Genomic DNA, 15,779 nt, shown 5'->3' with positions numbered 1-15,779 from the left:
GCTTTGGCGGGTGAGGTGACAGAAATGAGTTCTGTAGTGGCATTTGTCTTACACATCAAAACAAGCTTGGGCAAGCAGAAAGCACACATCAAAATCCACAAGTACACAACGTACAATAAGTAAATACCAAAATACATAATGGTGGCCTTTGTTAATGAACACAGGTGCAGCATACAGTGACCTCGTTCTTGAGCTCCTGGGAGAGTTGTTCAGCCTGGTCCAGAGGGAAGCCTGGGACCAGCTCTGTGGTGAGGACGGCGTTGCTGCTCAGCTCGTCTATTACATCTGGCACGTAGAAGAACGGGTGGTCTTTCAGCAGCTCCCTGTACCAATCACATAACCATCATCAGACGCAGGAACACCACAACACACAGCTTTGAAAACTCAAGCTCTTAGGACTAAATGGGAGTATATGTGCAGTATTTATGTCATGACAATTCACAGGATATTTCCAGTGTTTCAAAAATGGCATTATGTCACTGTATGAATTTATAATACCACGGTATGATCTTCTGTTCAAACTCCACAGATGTGTCAGTGAGTGACCTCTGCAACAACTCATCTCCACAATCCCTCAAATAATCCTCCCGTGTCTACACTCTAGCTGTACAAATCACTGTTTAATACTGTATGAACATGTATAGAAGGGAGAGTGTCCACCGGTCATGGTGAAAAAGCATGTCATCCACAGCTGGTGCGTACTGTATGTAACAGGAGCCTCCTCTCTGGACACAAATCTTATCTCTCACCCTCACCCTGCCTGCCAACAAACCTGGGGATCATGGAGCGGGGACAGGGGGCATGAGGACAGGGTATGGAGAGGGGGTGCTTGTTGTCTCCTTGTATTATGTCCAGATCGGCTATATTTAAATGCTGGCTGTAGACGAATGATGCACTTTTATATCAAAGTCATCCAACCAACACTCCCCAAAGGGCTGGAGTGGCTATTCGTAGACCCTACAGGCTACAGTACATTTCCTGATCTGGAGTCATACAATGATATGCTGTGTTGTCCTCCCACCACGATCTGGAAAAGTCACTGTGTTTAAGAGATTCATTTACCTTGGCCCCCTTGGGATTTATGGATTTACTAAGTGCTCACTAAAAAGCCACTGCTTGAGTCATCACAAATTCATATTGCTTGTCTACATCCAAAAGATAAAGCCACATTTCACCCCTTCATTTCTAGAGCTTGCTGTGACGATTAGATGATGAAAATAGTTACGGGGGAGGTGGTCTTTAAGAGAAAGCTCATCTGGTTGTTTTGATCACTCACTGGAATTTCTTGGCACATTTGGCCTCTCTTATGTAATCACATTCCAGTGCCAGCTCTCTGCTCATCACCTCAATCAGATGCTCAGGGAAGAGACCTGCACAAGATGTTAACAGAGGGAGAAAGAGCGAGAGAGATATAGAGAAACAGATGGATTATGGTTGACTGAGGCCTAGAGGGATGTGTGCTCGGATCATTCCCAGAGTACAGTGGAGGCCCAGACGGATGGGTATTGGACACCATCATGTCATGCATCTTGGACCAAACAGTCAAATTGCGAGAATTCCGATCGCTGCCGGTGGTGCGGAATCAGCTTGTTGACTATATTTGCCTGTTTTTTTGTGTACCATTCACGTGGCTAAGTCACTACTGACAATATCAACGGCGATGGTAGACTATAGCTACATATATTTGGGGGAGCAGTAACAGTGAATGGGCATTCCCCCTTTCTCGTTATATTGGACATTTTACAGCTCCCGTGAAAAGTTTGGCTGTGCGTTAAACCCTCTGTAGTCTACATGGTCTTAGGACTAATATGCCCACGGGGAGCAATTATGGGAACTGTATTTAGATATAGCCTGATCTGAACAAGTTGTTTTGTTTTAGTCAAATTATTAACTGTCTTTTTAGGGCTTATCTTTAGTGAATTTTATCTTGCTCAGTAATGGTGGGAACTCCTTCAGGACGGTTGGAAAAGCATTCCAGAGGAAGATGGTTGAGAGAATGCCAAGTGTGCAAAGCTGTCAAGGCAAAGGGTGGCTACTTTGAAGAATCTCAAATATAAAAATATATTTTTATTTGTTTAATACTTTTTTGGTTACTACATGATTCCATATGGGTTATTTAATAGCTTTGATGTCTTCACTATTACTCTACAATGTAGAAAATAATAAATAAAGAAAAACCCTAGAATGAGTAGGTTTGTCCACATTTTTGACTGGTACTGCATATCCATATTTAAGCCAAGCATATTTAGCAAATATGGGATAGGCCTAGATTTTGTTTCTGTAGGCTATTTAACAAACTAGGCTATAACGGACTAACATTCAAATTGTAGCAGATGACAACATAATACATAAAAGACTGTAAATACACAACTTGAACCAACCACATATTTATCAATGGAGCACGTTATGATTGCCCAGTGAAGAGGGTCAAGCCTCAACATGCCTTCAACTTGTCTTCATCAAAACCCAGCAATTTCGCGCCAGCTACTGTGCCCATTATTCTGGTTGCAAAAATAGCAAAAATATTTTACACACTCCAAACCTATAGCGCTACCTACCGCCTGCTCTTATATTTACCATTGCGTTAGGGTTGTTAAAATAGAGCCCCGTATGTGTGTGAACAGGATCAAAGCAGGATCAGAGTGTGTGCTTACAGGGAGGGGGGCAGTATATTCCCCATGTTATGTTGTGCTGCATGTGTGATTTACGCTAAGTCATAAATGTGATTACTACATCATGCTACAAATAAAAAACATAAAATAAAAATTGAATTCTACAAAACAAATCTGAAATCCGTTCCGGGATCATCACCTTCAGGCAGTGCGTTGCTCATGGTGAGGAGAGTCATTAGGTTGTTGATGTCACTGTCGATGCTTTTAGCCACTCCGGGGTACTGCATGGGACAAACAGAGCAGGAGAAACAGCATGACAAAACAACCATGTTTACAGGTTTGACTCCCTGACACCAAAAACTGTGAAAACACTGCCATGATAAGGGACACCATAGTGCCCTCAAAGCTCATATCTAAGCTAAGGACCCTGGGACTAAATACCTCCTTCTGCAACTGGATCCTGGACTTCCTGACGGGCCCCCCCCAGGTGGTAAGGTTAGGGAATATCTGCCACGCTGATCCACAACACGGGGCCCCCTCAGGCGTGTGTGCTCAGTCCCCTCCTGTACTCCCTGTTCACTCATGACTGCAAGGCCAGGCAAACTCCAACACCATCATCAAGTTTGCCGATGACACAACAGCAGTAGGCCTGATCACCGACAACGGTGAGAGAACCTACAGGGAGGTCAGAGACCTGGTCGTGTTGTGCCAGGACAACAACCTCTCAATGTGGTCAAGACAAAAGGAGATAATTGTGGACTACAGGAAAAGGAGGACTGAGCACGCCCCCATTCTCATCGACAGGGCTGCAGTGGAAAAGGTTGAGAGCTTCAAGTTCCTTGGTGTCCACATCACCAACATGGTCCAAGAACACCAAGACAGTTGTGAAGAGGGCACGACAAAACCTATTCCCCCTCAGGAGACCGAAAAGATTTGGCATGGGTTCTCAGATCCTCAAAAGGTTCTACAACTGCACCATCGAGAGCATCCTGACTGATTGCATTACTGCCTGGTTTGGCAACTGCTTAGCCTCTGACCGCAAGGCACTATACAGAGGGTAGTGCGTACAGCCCAGTACATCACTGGGGCCAAGCTTCCTGCTATCCAGGACCTCTATATCAGGCGGTGTCAGAGGAAGGTCCTAAAAATTGCCGCACTGAAAGCAGTACCGGAGTGCCAAGTCGAGGTTCAAAAGGCTTCTTAACAGCTTCTACCCCCAAGCCATAAGACTCCTGAAAAGCTAATCAAGGGCTACCCGGACCCCTCTTTTATGCTGCTGCTACTCTCTGTTTATAATCTATGCATAGTCACTAACTTTACCTGCATATACATATTACCTCAATTACCCAGTGCCCCCGCACATTGACTCTGTACCGGTACTCCCTGTACATAACCACGCTTGTTAATTTACTGCTGCTGTTGAATTATTTGTTAATTTTATATATTTTTTAAACTTCTTAAAGCATTGTTGGATAAGGGATTGTAATTAAGCATTTCTCTGTAAGGTCTACACCCGTTGTATTCGGGGCATGTGACAAATACAATCGAATTTGAAATGCTAATGAGACAGGAATTTAAACTTCTGAAAAGCACTAAGAGCCACATCTATATACAAGTTTGATGATACATCTCTACAGTTTATGACAACAGACAACAGAGCTTACTCTAAAGCATTTTAAGGTAAACAATACAGAGTTGACACACAACACATGTGATTCAAAAAGGTCATGTTTTATCTTTTCAAGGAAAGACGAACATTGCCTTAAATGGAGCCACGGGAACAGCAGAATAACAAAACAGATCGTTAATGCTGCTGGTCACTGCTGATATTTGTTCGCTCATTCAACATCGGTCATTTCTACACTTTGGACTATTACGTCAATGCAGCAGACGAGGCCTTTAAAGTAAAAACAGAGGATATGAAATGCCTATACCGTGATGTAAGGTTTGTTCAGGAGGGTGCAACATCACAGAATGTTCAGATATAGAAATATACTGGTGTAAAACACAGCATCCTCCTGAATGACTCCCAGGTCTCCATCTCACCTGGATCTTCATGGCCACCTCCCTGCCGTCCTTCATCTTAGCCAGGTGGACCTGTCCAATGGAGGCCGCAGCAAACGGACGCTCCTCAAACGAATCCAGCTTGTCCCTCCAGTTAGGGCCCAGGTCGTTGTTGATGGACTTCTACCGAGGGAAAGGGACACGGATACCTAATGGCAGCTCCCTCAACAGTGTATCACTGCAATGGGCTATAGCCTTCAATGATGGTACCTTATTAGAAGACTAATAGGTATCTGTTATTCACTTTCATTGTCTTATCATGACTGACTGACTAATTCATGACTCAAAGAGCAGCTTGGCACAATTGGTTTTTCTAGTATTCCCCTTTATAGCCAGGGGCTACAGGGCTAGTGACGAGGGGATTTAAGAGTAGGTTATTAAAAGGTGAGACATTACCGTCATCTGCTTGATGGGCATGAAGTCTGCACTCTGTCTCACACGCTCAAATATCTTGGCCAGCTGGGGGTTGATGAAGGCATCATCTGAAACACAGAAGACAGGGAGATGGCAGTGAATGGCTGATTGACGTACAACAGTCAGAACAAAACATGAGGAGACAAGCCATCTTGTTGCTGTCTGTCAACCTGTTCATTACACTATGCACCAACACAGGACAGGAAATGACAGGTCTTAATCACAATGCCTTGTTCAGTTAAAAATGACCAACTAATATAAATAAAATCTAAGGCCTTGGTACCTCTGGGCACTTAGAGTTTATCACAATTTACAGGTCCTTGCCAGTGTTCACTAAATGTCTCTGGGAGACCAAGATGTTTGGCACAGCAACCACCTTCACATACCTGAAGCTGGCAGTGCCGTAAAAGGGCCCTTAGATTTGTTATAGCAACAGAGGTGTCTGTGCATGTTAAACAAAACAAAGTGGTGTGAGGCGCACTGCAGGGCATTGTGGGTAAGATCTACAACCGTACAAACATTCCGACAACAAGTGGGGAAAAAGCACTGGAGGAGAACAGCAGTAAAACACATGACTGAGGTCAGAGGAAGAGATCCAGATCCAGCTGATTGTGAGTGAGGGTGACTTTACTCGGTATTTAGGCTTAGTTTGGCAGAACAAAAATCTATTACCTGAATCACATCCATCAGCCTGTTTTCTGAACTGAGAATTACAGAAGTGATTTTACCAGTCTTACTTTAAATTACAGTGATTATTATGGATGTTTATCGTGACTTATCTGTTTATCATTTATCTGTTATGATCAGACAGCCATTGAGTAAAATCATTAAAGAGATTCTCTGGTGCTCTTGTATACTTTTTAGCCAGTAGTTCTGAAAGTAGGCAAAAGTGGTCCCCTAAAATTGCATACGCGTCACATATGTGCACCAGGTCATTGTGCTCTCTCTGTGTGTGCATCTTGCTAGCTGTCATTCAAACGGCGAGGGGCTGAAGCTCATTGGCTAGAACTCAAATTGCTAGGGGGCTGGCCCATGTTGGGGAAAATGGCGCACCACAGCGTACAGAAAACAGTCACTTTCAAACTAGGGATTTAGTGGCTAAATAAGGTAATAAAGTAATTCTGCTCATAGATTTTAAACCTCCAGCCCAAAGCAGGAGGTTTAAGTAAATACTTAGTCGCCGCCAAAGTTCCAGAATATGTCTTTAACCCTTCACACATGTAGAAATGGGCTTTTATGGATAAGGCCAAATTGAAATGATTCTAACAGAAGTAGTATAAAAAGCATATGCATGACCATGGTAGCAAATGAAAGAACACTTTGGAGTTCATGGGGAAATGATCAGGCCGACGGTGAGGACAAAACAGTTCATCTGGCATAAGACTGAATCCAAACACTTAAACCGTTGATTTCATGTGCATTTCACATTTACCGTACATTTCCCAGCAATGTATACTCTGGACACATTCAGTAACGTAACAATATTCATGGGAATTCTGGGGTAGGTGCAACAAAATAAGATTACAAGGGTTTGAGTGAGAGGTCTAACTGGTGTCTCCAAGTAGCCACAAACACACACCTCTCTAAACTGTGCACAGTTCCTAAGTAATTTCAATGCACATTTATGACTCAAAGAAGAGTCTTCAAATATAGGGTGCTTTGTTGAGCTCTCCTAGCTTTGTCGTTGGAACACAGCCCTGCGTCCCCACCATCACACAATTACTGTTATTTACACAATGCAAAAATGTACATTATAAATCTCAATCTGAGTCAGGTAGGCATCATTTGAAAGTTTGTCCTATTGCCAACGTGACTAGCTAAGTTATAAAATACGAACTTACAGTGTTAGGCTTTCACAAGGCACTTCAGACAGATTGTAATTTTGGTGCACATAGAATGGAGTCAAACGCACTGTAAATTATATGAGTTTTCAATTATGGAAATGTGAAAACGCACATTTGTACTCATGGGTGTGTGGTTTCCTTGTAGGGCATCAAAATCGGTATTTATTATGATCCTCAACGTCTAATCTTTCAGAACACATGGACTCCTCTCGAATTACAGCATTTCCTACACTCTGACAACAAAAAATGCAAAAGTAACCCAATTAGCAGGAGGGATGGGGCATCTTTTTGTTGCGCTTGGTACACACGTTTAGAAGGGCTGTCAGTTGAACCCCATACAGCGCTGTAAAGCGAATAGCCTGAGCTCTGATGTCATATATAGTACGTTACTGTACAGCCACTGCGTTCCAATTGAGGCGCTTATCAATTACCAAAATCTGCCATTTTCAATCCGTATACGGGATGACAGGGGCTGTGAGTGTAGGGCTACCCCATCAATTTAATGCTGTTTTACCCTGTCTTACTTGACCTAAATAATAGAAGTAGCAGCCGCATTTCTATTCAATGTGCTGAAAAGAAAAGGCTAGGACCCATCCAAGAGAACCACCAACTTCTAGATAGGACACTGTATACCCAGGTGAACATTACAGTACAACTAGGTGGCCACATATTTGAAGCTGGAATAGTTAATGGTGAAACTGCCACATCCGTTTGCAATATTACAACAACAAACTGTTTTTCCTGTTCGGACTTCATTGCACAAGCGATAGAAGAGCCGAAAAAAAAGCTGTGAAACGCACGGGAAACTGTTGAGCGTGAAAAACCCAGCAGCGTTGCAGTTCTTGACAGAAACCGGTGCGCCTGGCACCTACTACCGCACACCTTTCAAAGGCACTTAAATCTCGTCTTGCCGATACACCCTCTGAATGGCACACACACAATCCATGTCTCAGGGCTTAAAAATCCTTCTTCAACCTGCATCCTCCCCTTCGTCTACACTGATTGAAGTGGGATTCAACAAAATCTATCAATAAGGGATCATAGCTTTCACTTGGTCAGTCCATGTCATGGAAAGCACAGGTGTTCATAATGTTTTGTACACTCCCATGTACGTCACAGGTTGATAACAAGAACTGAAATTCTACGACTAAATCTATTACTAAGATTCTGCATACAGTTAAGAGCTACCCGTATGCAACACCTTCCTAGAATACCAAGCCAGTTTGAAAACCAGTTGTGTCTAAAAACAGCAGAGGACACTTTCTTAGTCACCTCTGTTTACATAGGGAAATATCAGCGGTTTTCTAACAAGCAGCGATTCTGGAGCTTTGGTAGAGACCGGCCACTTCAAAACACAAAAGGTTGCAGTTCTAACATGGCTGGTGGCTTATTGTGAGCCCTGGCTATGCCTTGGCTGTTGCTGTCCCACAATGGTACATTTGTTATGTGTCACACAATTGACATGACAACGGCAGGAGAATGCCTGTGCATCGAGTTGCATTAATCCTATGCTGTGCCCTGTGGCGCTGTTTACTAGCTGGAGCAGTTGGGAATTAAGGATGGGCATGTGTTGTTGTGAGCCGACCTGAGGTGAACTAGGCGATGCAGCAAGAGATGCCAGAGGGCCAGAAATAACTCCCGTCTCCATCACATACTAATCTACAGAGGCTGGATTAAGGCCTCACGGTATCAACCCAGTGGAGGTTATGAAGATGACTCGAGACTGCCCTGACACTAGGGGAAAGGGTCATGAAGCCTGCCATGCTGCAGCACAGTAGACGTCGCTGGTGTGGGCAGTAAAAAGACGGAATGGAAAAGCCACAAACAACAACTAACCATAGGTCAACAGAGCAGCATAGAGGGGTGACTGGGGTCGCAAAGGGAGAGAATGTTTGGAGAACAGAGAAGGTGCTACTGGAGGTGTGTATTACAATGTAAGCCAGTTGTCACCTTGAATGCTGAGCATCTGGCCCAGTTTCAGTGCGGCTCCGCGGACCTTACACAGCGTCCTGACGATCCGCTCTGCGTTAGCCTCTGACAGGAACGGACTGGAGTCCAGAACGGCCTTCTTGTCAGCTGAGGGGAGAAACAACAGTCAGCTCTATGCTAAACTCTGAGGTTGGCATGGAAAATGTGATTTTCCTGGCGAGAGGTAAACTAAATGTTGAATCTCATGGGTTTAGTGGATAGGTAGTACAGGTATGGCTTAAGAGAGATAACTCTTTAATAAATGATATGTAACTCGAGTTGGGATCATTTGAGGTAAAGGTGGCCAGCTGTTAAGTCAAAACAGTGATATGATAACTCCTGACTGAGAAGGCCTAACGCAGTGAGAGAACAGTGAGAAGGGTCACTTCCACACTACTGACACTCAACACATGGTGTAGAACATCAGCGCTCTTCCTCACACCCTGTCTAGAGCACCCCATTCCCATAGTAAAAATGTGTTTACTAGAAGACTGCGGAGGCCTGACATGTGAATGTCTTCCCTGGCTATACAGTAGTGTGTACGTCAATGTGTATGTGTTCTATATTCCTGGGTTTGTTGGTGTAGTGTAGTCTCTGATGAACTCATTAGGCTCCATGTGTGGCGTCTACACTTGGGATCACCGTACTCCTCCCTCCCCCTGCTCTCCCTGGACGAAGATACACCAGGGCACAGCCTGGAAACAAACCAGCTTAAAGCCTACCCACATTCCAGACATTTAACCAAAAAAAATACTTTTCATAAATGAGGCATTTTCATAAACCAGTGAGCTAAACAATCAGACAAGGAATCTGGTCTCTAGGTCAGGGCAGCCCAATTCCGGTCCTCGAGGGCCGAAACGTTGTTTTTGTTTCTACCTGGTAGTTACAGTAACTGCACACACCTGGTGTCCCAGGTCTGCATTAGTCTCTGATTTGGAGGGTGACAACCAGAAGTGTTTCGCCCTCCAGGACCCGAATTGGGCAGCCCTGTTCTAGGTAGTGCTTTGGTACCAGCACCAGTCGGTCTGGTTTGAAGCCCCCAGACACCCTCCAGCAGAGAAAGAGGACCGCCAGGCAGCCCAGGTAGAGGGGGGGGGGGGGTCAGTGGGCCACACTGATGTCAGCAGTCAGCAGTCAGACTAAGGCGTTAGGAGCAGAAGGAGATTTAAAAAGGACTGTTAATGTATCTTGAACCAAGATTACCTCAGCCACAGTACTGCTGTTACGTCATATCCCCCAGGACAGTCTTGATTAGCATAACGTCAGACCCCCAGTAGATCTGCTCTGATGACCAACTATACTCTACCACTACATACTCACTTTGTATTGTGCAGCAATTATGCTCATTTGAGAATGATGTGTACTTGTATACCACCTATGACTTTATTTGTACTTGACCCTGGTTTTCTCCCTAATTTCGATCTGGTCTCAATGCTCAACTCCCCAACGGGCTCGGGAGGCGAAGGTCGAGTCATGTGTCCTCCGAAACATACCCTCCAAACCCGCCCGTTTAACCCAGAAGCACCAAAGTGTCAGAGAAAACACCGGAGGAGTCGCTAGAGTGCAATGAGCCAAGTAAAGCCCCCCTGGCCAAATCTTCCCCTAACCCGGACGATGCTGGGCCAAAAGTTCACCGCCCCGGTTGTAATACTTCCAGGGATCGAACCTGGGTCTGTAGTGATGCCTCTAGCACTGTGATGAAGTAGCTTAGATCGCTGCGCCACTCAGGAGGCCCTTATTTCTGATCCATGGATTAAAGTTGGAGCTCCATTCACAGCCCTAGATTCAATGTATTTGTCTTTCTCCCAGGGTATTAAGGAGACAATGGCCATGTGAATGGCTGTATAGTCACCCCTGCTCTAGATTGGACTGCCACACCACCTCCAGCGGTCCAGCCGTGGCATGGCGGAAAACTAATTGAAGAGTGCGCTGGAAAGGTCAGCTCAATAAACGGCCCTCTCCAATTCTTCCCCCGACAGCTGCAGAGGGTAATATCACAGAGGGCAGTTTCATTAAGGGCCCTTTGTAAGCGCTAAGACCACCCATACCTGAACCTAACTATAGCAGAGCCAAAGAACTATAGCCTAGTGTTTTCAGCTACGCTGAATGACGAATGATTGATTTTAATATGAATTATTATGCCTCTCTGCATGTCTGTATAGGTTCATCATATCATGCACTTGTCCATTGCATGCTAATTGAAAGGTTGTCATTCCTAGACAGGTTACATCCTGCAGGGGCATTGTGTGCATGTTCCTGCTGGGTTAAGTGTCTAGTAAGCGAGTGTGCATGCATGTACACGTAATGTCAAACATAAGCCCGCTTCCAGTTACCGTAGGAAACCGCTTATGTTAAACAGTTACCGTTATCCTCACTTGGCCTCATACTCTTCTTGGCTACCTCAGCCAGCGCTCCGAAGCCCAGTCCTACAGCCAGACCTGTGAGGACACAACACACCAGCGTTATGACATCCTGTCATAACATGCTGTTAAGCTCTGGGTCGCTCAGTAGGGTACAAGGTTATGGAACGTTCAGATAGAAATACATTGTGTAGAACAGACATGGTTCTCTGTCATGAAGCGTAAGGAATTGTTCCAGCTCTATTCATGGCCTTTATAAATCGACAACGTTCAGATTATTGTGCCCCCCCCCCCAAAAAAAGGTTAATAAAGCCAAGTTTTACATTCTTAAAATATTGCACAGTATAGCCCATTGGGTAAATTTCCTCGCCTAGCCTTTTCCTTTCCCCATGACACATCAGTCAGGTCAAATCAGTTCCTGATAGCTCTAGGAACAGTCATTTATGCCAGGCTAGTTTATTTAAGACAGACGCAGTTCAGTCTTTTATTTACAGACAGATGTTAATAACAGAACCGACGAGACGGTCTCTGACCGTTTTCTATTTTGTCATTTCAATAACTTAATTTCAATAAAAACCTTGAACCCACCTGTCCCTGCCGGGGCCTCGAGGAGTACCAATAGCCAGCAGTCTAATAACAAGAAAAGCCTGGCCTCATTGGACCACCTTCGTACGAATGTAACTTGGTTGTGTTTATAAAAAGGTGTTAGGTAACATTAGAATACGAAATGTAAATATCTGAAAGAACATAACCCTTTCAATAGTTTGTTACTGTGGGCTATATGCAAAATTATTGGATATATATACATTTTTAAAGGAATTTCAAGTATACAAGCCATTATATTCGTGGAGTGCCTTTATTACAACTATGAAACAAAAAACATGTGCATTGAAACACAGTAACAGCATATTTTTTATAATGACTAAACAAATAAAAATACCCACGCAACAGTCAATAAAGAAAATATCAGCAGCATAAACATCAGCATAGGCTCCAAGCGTGCTTGTGAATAGTGAAATCTGCACAAAAGCAAGAATGGCATTGAATGGCAGTGAAGAAAAAAGCCTATTATTGGTCACATTATTTGTGGCCTCACTCGTGCTGACACTATGGTGTGCGTCTTCGCGCAACAGTTAGTACAAGGGATAACGGCTAAATGAGATCTAACAGTCACCCCAAATCTTTGTCACCTTCACTTGATCGCAACACTTCCCACAAAACAACTCGCTTGCAGCCGAAACACCTTTTGTAGGTTTTGTTCCGAGTGCATCTGCCCAGCTTGCAGTTTCTCCTCCCCAGGAGCTGTGTGCAAATGTCTCACGTAGCCCATGTGCCAGACTCATGATGAAGTCTCTCCTGCTCATGGTGTTGTCCATGCACTGCCTGAACAACACTTGTGCGTTGAGAGCAGCCAAGTCAAGCATGTTGTAGAACACAGCAACAGGCCAGCGTGTTGGATTGATAGCAGAGAATTACAACACTGACTGGATCATAGTTCTCTACTTGTGACGATGCAAGAATCTGGGCACAGAAGAGCAATGTGTCACCGTACTGAGAATATGAGGGGCATCCAGACCTGCAGCGCAGAATTAAGATCACACCTAAATGGCACATTCCATGGAATGTACGGGAAATGTTATTCAAGTAATGCACCCAAAACAACATTCAATAGTGCCGAGCTCGGCACATTTTCGGCCACAAACCGCATGGCACAGAAACAAAAACAAGCTTGATCAGACAGTACAGCCGTACAGTAGCGTGTTACATAACTCTACATTTGGAGGAAAATCTGGGGAAATACTGTTAACTTAATGTGGCCGATGAGCTGTTTGCTCCCTTTGAACCAGTGACCTTAGAAATCCAAAACAAGCCCGGTCTTTTCCCCTCTGTTAGTGAGAATTCTAGGTCATATCCTGCCAATGATTAAACTACCAGGCTGTTTTCCACAACACCAGGAGAAAGCCTTATCAGTTAGTCAGCCAACCATGCAGCCACACCGGTGGTTCAAAACACCATGTGTATTGTATTCCTCGTCAATGATTAAGAGGCACTTCCTACACTGGTTAGATCTAGGGCTGGGAAATGTGAGGGACCTCACGATACGACACTCACGATATTTAGGTGCCGATACAATATGCATTGTGATTCTCAAGATTCTATATGTATTGCGATTCAATTCTGCGATTTTATGTTCCAAACATATTACTCACTATATGTCTGCTTCAGAGAGACGAGACAGTACGAGAAAAGGAGTTTTGCTCAGTCAGGGAAATAAAATAAAAAGTGCTGAAAACAGGTTGGCTCACTACTTTAAAAAAATGAAGAACAAGCTACAGGATGAAACAATTTTATGTAGGTACAGCAGACTATCGCGACTGTATTTATACTGAGTGTACAAAACATTAAGAACACCTGCTCTATCCATGACAGACTGACTCGGTGAATCCAGGTGAAAGCAATGATTCCTTATTTATGTCACTTGTGAAATCCACTTCAAAATCAGTGTAGATGAAGGGGAGGAGACAGGTTAAAGTTTTTGTTAAATCTTGAGACAATTGAGACATGGATTGTGTATGTGTGCCATTCAGAGGGTGAATGGGCAAGAAGAAATATTTTAAATGCCTTTGAACGGGTATGGTAGTAGGTGCCAGATGTAGGGCTGTCGTGGTGGCCATATTACCGCCACACCAGAGTCACGAGTCATGACTGCAGTCAAATTCCCTGTGACTGCTGGTCATGGTGATCAACTCCAACTGGTGTGCTAATTCCAGCACGGTGGAAGTGCGAACCACTGTTCACCCGTCTTGGAATACCTGATGGTTGAATGCCGACCCTTCTACCTCCCAAGGGAGTTTTCAGCAGTTATCATGACTGCTGTACACATTCTACCTCATGAAAATAAAAATAACTAGCTGGTGCTTAACGAACTGTACAAGATTATAAACCAGCAGGAAACCCTACACCCAGAGGCTGCCTTTCTGGCTGCCAGGGGTTGGCTCTTAACTAAAGAGCAGGGCTACCGCACACAGAGCTATCGCAGACAACCCTGATGCTATGGCTGAAGACAGGAATAAGTACAAGAAGGCCCGCTTTGACCTCCGCAGTGTCAATACGAGCAAAAGGACAGTATAAGAATAAGGTGGAATCATATTACACAGGCTCTGCCGCCTGCGGCAGGGGCAACAGTCCATTATGGATTACAAAGGAAGACCCCATCCGTGACCTCCCCAATGATGCCCCTCTACCATACGAACTCAATGCATTTTAAGCACGCTTTGACAACAACATCGAGCCGGGTGTGAGGGGCGTCACCGACCCAGAGGACTGGGTGATCTCGCTCGCAGAGGCTGACGTGAGAAGAGTCTTTAAATCAGGTCAACACCTGCAAGGCCAAGGGCCCCGGCGGTATTCCAGGGCTTGTTCTCAAAGCATGTGCAGAACAGCTGGCAGACATATTAACGTCATTTTCAACATCCCCTTGTCTCAGTCTGTAGTCGCCACATGTTTTTAGATGACCACAATCATTCCTGAGAACTCGAAGACTTCATGCCACAATGATTACCGCCCTGTAGCACTCAGTTCTGTAATCATGAAGTGCTTTGAGAGGCTGGTTGTGGCACACATTAACGCCATCTCAGCCACCCTAGAATCACTTCAATTTGCATACCGCCCCAACAGATCCATAGATAACGCAATCTCAATTTCTCTCCACCTACATAAGAGGAATACCTATGTGAGAATGCTGCTCATTGATTACAGCTCAGGGTTCAATACCATTGTTCCTTCCAAGCTCGTCACCCAGGTTATGACTCTGAACACTTCCCTCAGCAACTGGATCCTGGACTTCCTGACGAGCCGACCCCAGGTGGTGAGGGTTGGCAACACCACGCTGACCCTTAACACAGGGGCCCCACCGGGGTGTGCCTAGTCCCCTCCTGTATGTCCTGTTTACCCAGGACTGTGTGGCCACGCACGACTCCAACACTATTATCAAGTTTGCTGACGACACGACGGCGGTAGACCTGATCACCAGCGACATTAAGTCAGCCTACAGGGAGGAGGTCAGTGACCTGTCACCGTGGGGGGGGCATCCCCCACCCAGATTGACGTGGCGACAGTGGAGCAGGTAGACAGCGTCAAGTTCCTCGTGTCCAAATCACTAGACTTAAAAATGGTACAACCCAACACACACACGTGAAGGTGCGACAGTGCCTCTTCCCCCTCAGGAGGTTGAAAAAGTTTGGCATGGGCCCTCTCAACCTGAAAAGGTTCTACAGCTGTACCATTGACAGCAATATTGACTGACTGCATCACTGCTTGGTATGGAAATAGCACCACCCTCAATCGCATGGCGCTACATGCGATTGAAGATTGTACTAGGCTGTCCGCACATCACTGGGGCTGTGCTCCCTGCCAGACTCCAGCCATTTACTATTTTCTCTGCTGCCGCACGGCAAGAAGTAGAAGTTCTTATTCCTTGTGAGGGGGGTTTTGTAATACATTGTTATTTATTATTG

At 44.8% G+C, this 15,779-nt stretch overlaps 1 protein-coding gene across 6 annotated transcripts in view; it reads right to left on the bottom strand.

Moving 5' to 3' along the window:
- Positions 1 to 15,779, bottom strand: part of LOC110522257 (atypical kinase COQ8A, mitochondrial) — a 35,130-nt gene that overhangs the window by 3,946 nt on the left and 15,405 nt on the right. Inside the window, exons 5-11 of one of the 6 annotated variants that reach the window (XM_021600493.3) lie at positions 11,266 to 11,340; positions 8,885 to 9,010; positions 5,073 to 5,158; positions 4,659 to 4,799; positions 2,812 to 2,893; positions 1,277 to 1,370; positions 176 to 323 (exon numbers count right to left, since the gene is read on the bottom strand). In XM_021600493.3, coding sequence (XP_021456168.2) covers positions 176 to 323; positions 1,277 to 1,370; positions 2,812 to 2,893; positions 4,659 to 4,799; positions 5,073 to 5,158; positions 8,885 to 9,010; positions 11,266 to 11,340 — 752 coding nt within the window. The remainder of the gene's footprint in view (positions 1 to 175; positions 324 to 1,276; positions 1,371 to 2,811; positions 2,894 to 4,658; positions 4,800 to 5,072; positions 5,159 to 8,884; positions 9,011 to 11,265; positions 11,341 to 15,779) is intronic. The other 5 variants (XM_021600494.3, XM_021600495.3, XM_090232837.1 and 2 more) reach the window with 5 other exon arrangements.

The sequence above is a fragment of the Oncorhynchus mykiss genome, chromosome 4 (assembly GCF_057628025.1).
Source record: "Oncorhynchus mykiss isolate SJ-2025 chromosome 4, ASM5762802v1, whole genome shotgun sequence".
NCBI lineage: Eukaryota > Metazoa > Chordata > Actinopteri > Salmoniformes > Salmonidae > Oncorhynchus > Oncorhynchus mykiss.
This window is presented reverse-complemented; position numbering and strand designations above follow the sequence as displayed.